This window comes from Cucurbita pepo, chromosome LG05 (genome assembly GCF_002806865.2).
Source record: "Cucurbita pepo subsp. pepo cultivar mu-cu-16 chromosome LG05, ASM280686v2, whole genome shotgun sequence".
NCBI lineage: Eukaryota > Viridiplantae > Streptophyta > Magnoliopsida > Cucurbitales > Cucurbitaceae > Cucurbita > Cucurbita pepo.
In genome coordinates this window covers 8,724,473-8,729,374 of record NC_036642.1, presented here as the reverse complement: position 1 = coordinate 8,729,374, position 4,902 = coordinate 8,724,473, and the positions used below count along the sequence as shown (strand labels likewise).

The window sequence follows — 4,902 nt, the reverse complement described above, 5'->3', positions numbered from 1 at the left end:
TTTTTTTTTTTTTTTTTTTGTTTTTTTTTTTTTTTTTTTTGGCTTCCGTTCTTATATAGTTATCCTTCTGGACCGATGACGATTGTTGGTGATATTTACAGATGAGTGCGTTTCAAGCATTGTTGCCAGTTGTTAGGCAGAAAATTATTGATGGTTTCTCTCCCTCAGCCCGTGATATATTTCAAAGAGAGTTTGATTTCTTCGACAAAGTTACTTCCATCTCTGGTGTTCTCTTTCCCATCCCCAAGGATGAGCGCCGTGCTGGTATTCGAAAGTAGAGTTCTATTCTCAAACTCCTGAAGTTCATAATTCTTGTTTTTATTATGTAATTGCTGTTGAAATGTGCATTTCCAACTTAGGGAATTGGAGAAGATCGAAATGGACGGTGATGATCTCTATCTGCCTACTGCACCTGGCAAGCTTGTGAGAGGAATACAGGTAGATAGTGGAATACCCTTGCAATCCGCAGCAAAAGTTCCAATCATGATTACATTTAATGTGATTGATCGTGACGGTGACCATAATGATATAAAGCCTCAAGCTTGCATCTTCAAGGTAAGCCTATTTGCCTATTGTTTGTTCAGAATTTATTGTTCGATTAGCTATATTTCTTAGTTACTTCCACAAACGCCTCCAAGTTTTAGTGTTCGGATGGTTAAACCATATGAACGACGATCACAAAAATGGTTGAAACTTTGGATACCAATAAGATCAAAGCTCATTTGATAAGCCACCAATTGTAATTAACATGCAAGTAAAGCATTCGGTTTACATGTATGCCCTTTGGTTGCATGCATTGAGAATAGTACTCCTTTTCTTCTTAAGGTTGGAGATGATTGTCGTCAGGACGTGCTTGCATTACAAGTAATATCCCTTCTTAGAGATGTATTTGAGGCTGTTGGGATTAGTCTCTATTTGTTTCCCTATGGTGTTCTTCCAACTGGCCCTGAGAGAGGTATAATTGAGGTCAGTTTTCATCCTCCTCTCATACAAATTATATGGGTTTTGCTTTCTTTTGCACTTCGTGTTGTCCTCGACGATATGTAACACTCGTTACCTCCGTATGATTTTATACTCCCTTACTACTTGCTCGTTTCGATGTTGCAGGTCGTCCCCAATGTCCGAAGTCGAAGTCAGATGGGTGAAACAACTGATGGGGGTTTGTATGAGATATTTCAGCAAGATTATGGGCCTGTTGGCTCCCCCAGTTTTGAAGCTGCCCGTGAAAACTTCATTATCAGTAGTGCAGGTTATGCAGTAGCCAGTCTTTTACTTCAACCAAAGGATAGACACAATGGGAATCTTCTTTTTGACAAGTAGGATCCTCCCTCTTTCATTCCATACAACCAATTTCACACTTTTCCTGTAAAGCATGCAAGTCTCATATATGCATAATACTGTAGTTTGGGGAGGCTTATTCATATCGATTTCGGGTTTATACTGGAAACTTCGCCCGGAGGTAATATGCGTTTCGAGAGCGCACACTTCAAGCTGAGCCACGAAATGACACAGTTACTAGATCCTTCTGGGGTAATGAAGAGTGAGACATGGAACCTGTTTCTCAGGTAGTTTGTTTCTGTTTTTATGATGTTTCATCAAATCCTATATGAAAATTCTCCTAACGTCGCTTATTCGGATGCCTCGAACAGCTTGTGCGTGAAGGGTTACTTATCTGCACGTCGTTATATGGACGGGATACTCACGACTGTGGCGTTGATGTTGGACAGTGGCCTGCCATGCTTCAGCCGTGGTGATCCAATTGGGAATCTTAGAAAGAGATTTCATCCTGAGATGAGTGAGCGGGAGGCTGCCAACTTCATGATCCGTGTTTGTGTTGATGCTTACAACAAATGGACCACGGCTGGGTACGATTTGATACAGTACCTTCAGCAAGGCATTGAGAAGTAAACACAAACAGGTTCTTTGGATGGGGGGGCTGGATATGGTAAGAACATTCAGTCTCCATTATTAGCAACTCCTGTCTTGTTAGACCCATTTGTTCAAAGGAATCTTGCCTTTTTGAATCCCTTAGAGAGGACTGTGAATTTGCTGACATTGAGTCATGTGAATTTACAGAGGGATTCCATGGCCATTCTTATTTCATTTATTGTTCCTCAATTTTGTTTTTTTTTTTTGTTTTTTGTATTATCAAAGTTATGTAACAAATTAGACAGTTCCAATTTTTTTTATAAATAATAATAATAATCATGAGTTACATCTAGCTTCTCGTTCGGGGTTACCGTACTGCATTCGGTTATTTTTGTTACAGGCATACGACTTTAATACGTTAAGTTCTGATTCAAATTGGTATACCATATTACTCTTTACACTTACTTTAGAGTCTTTTCTAGGTCCATGAACTTTTATTTGTAAGCTAAATTATATAGACGATAATGTTTCGTACCCATGATTCAAATCAGAATTTGACACTTGATGGTCCTAACAATCTTCTGCATTCCTTACGACATAATCAATATGGTCAATTCTGAATTCAGCACCTGAAGGCCCTAACATTCTTCTGTATCCCCTACTCCTCACTTGTTATGAGTGAAGACTATTCACAGACCAACCTGAGTTCTTTCAGCATGCTTTGTCTTCACTTATATACATCATAGGAAAATTTTCAAGAAGTTACCCAATCTAGAATTGCTCCAAATAAAACATATTTAATTATGGAGTTCCTATAATTGAGTTACCGAAAAAGAACGAAAAGGAAGTGCACCTTACTGGCATAGATAGAGTAACTTTCATTTCCTTTGAGTCTTTCTTAGTCATCCTATCCTCAGAACCCTTCATTCGAATGTGGTCTCGGTTTATTCATATACTCCTCTCTTACTTGGATATCACATCTATCCCATTAAATGGTTCTATCCAATTAAATTTGAAATTTTAGTAACTTCATTAAACATGTTACATTAACATTTATCTTAAAGTTAATAATATGGACTTACTAAAATTCAAATCAAAATTTGTAATCTAATAACTTAGAACATATATCACCATTTAGTCTTACAACTATTCATTTGGTCTTTGTTGTTGACGTCTATTACTCAATCACGCTGATAAAATTAACTAGGTTTATGAACAAAAGTTGTCTATAGTTTAGTGGACAGAACATCAATTATCATCTCAAACGTTGTCAGGTTTATGAACAAAAGTTGTCTATAGTTTAGTGGACGGAACATCAATTATCATCTCAAACGTTGTTGCTAGGTCAAATTAAAAAAAATAAAATTGAAGATATTTTAATTTAAAAACAATACATTATATGATTCTTAAAAGGGAATGGAAGAAAATGGAGAGAGAGAGAGAGAGAAAAAGTTGAATGATTCAATGAATCTTGAAGGGTCAGTTTCAAAGCTTTAAAAACCCACAAAATGGGCAATGATACCCAACATTTAGGGAGCCAACCATGAAGCTCCTTTCTTCATTTTACTCCCATCATTTTTTACTTTTTACCTTTTATCTTTTACCTTTTTACTGTTTCTGATTTCTTTGTACATCATTCCTTCTGGCTCTGAAATTACTGTCTCCTCATATTATTGAACTCACGTGATCTCCTAATCATTATAGAAAATAAAATTCAAGAATGTAAAATAAATAAATGAGAGAAAATAGTTTCTAATAAATAAATAAAAAAAAAAAACATTCTCAAAATTAATAAAACTACCCCTAAATTTTACACTTTCTCTAAAATATATATATATATATATATATATATTTTAATTTTAATTTTTTTTTACTAGCATTCTTAAATTTAAAAAAAAAATTAAAAAATACGGGAACGTCATACTTTACTTCAAAATACTCTTGAACTTTCATTAAAAGTGTTTCGGAATTACTATTTTAACCTTGAAGAGTGTTTAAAAATAACATTCATTTTATTAAAATTTAAAAAAAATGTAATTTATATATTTATGATACAAATTTAATAAAATATAAAAGAAAAATAACTAGAGTTAAGTTTTCCTTAAAATTATTTAATCACAATTTTTATATTATTAAAATTAGAGAGATTCATTTTTTTTTATGAAATTATAAGTTCAATTTTTTTAAAAAAATTATTAACATTATTGAAATTAAACTCATTATTTAAATAATTTTGCAATCTAAACTATCCATAACCATAAGATTATTTTCTGAATTCAATAATTTAAATATAAACCAAAAGCCTCAATGTCTTATTATTATTATTATTATTATTATTAATTACTATTAATAAAATAATAATAATAATAATAATTATTATTATTATTATTTATTATAATGTTTGCCCTTTTTGGGTGTTTACTAAGTTTATTTACTCAAAATATCTCAACCTATTAGTTGGTTGGTGGACCAAATGTACCTTAACAATTACTTCTTTTAATAAATAATTTAATAATTAATTAAATCAAACCTAATTTCCATTTTTCCTCCCAAATAACATTCTAATTATTAAATGAGGTGAAAGCGACTCGAGGATATTTCAATATATGAGCAAGGATCGGAATCTTCATTGAATTACAGTTTTTGGTTGAAATGAGCTCACATGCGAGCTACGATCTTCCTTACGAATACCCTACCAAAGCCAAGTATCCGTTTTTTCAATGGAATAACTAGCAAATCTTAAACGCTTGCACGGAATTTAAATTGTTCAAAAGTGACCTGAATTATCTCGCGGAAACATTTCATTCATTCAGGAGACTGCCTACTTCAGCTTTGAATTACAGCCGTTGGATCTGTAGATATTTGAGTCTTCTTGGATCATATCCAAATTTAAGTCAACCCTACTGATAGAAAACAAGGATTCTCTCGATTTGACCAACAAGGAAACAACTAAACAAGTTACAGCTCGGGTGAGCTCGAAATTTGTAAATTCAAGAGATTTTCAATGTCGGGTCTCAAAAAAAAAAAAAGGAA

The 4,902-nt window shown here is 33.3% G+C and overlaps 1 protein-coding gene across 1 annotated transcript in view; it reads left to right on the top strand.

Moving 5' to 3' along the window:
- Positions 1-2,210, top strand: part of LOC111794545 (phosphatidylinositol 4-kinase alpha 1-like) — a 16,298-nt gene extending 14,088 nt beyond the window's left edge. The window contains exons 21-26 of the mRNA XM_023676578.1: positions 102-274; positions 360-555; positions 826-966; positions 1,108-1,316; positions 1,404-1,565; positions 1,650-2,210. Of these exons, the coding sequence (XP_023532346.1) occupies positions 102-274; positions 360-555; positions 826-966; positions 1,108-1,316; positions 1,404-1,565; positions 1,650-1,908 (1,140 nt within the window). The 3' untranslated portion in view covers positions 1,909-2,210. The remainder of the gene's footprint in view (positions 1-101; positions 275-359; positions 556-825; positions 967-1,107; positions 1,317-1,403; positions 1,566-1,649) is intronic.
- The last annotated feature ends 2,692 nt before the right edge of the window (positions 2,211-4,902 follow it).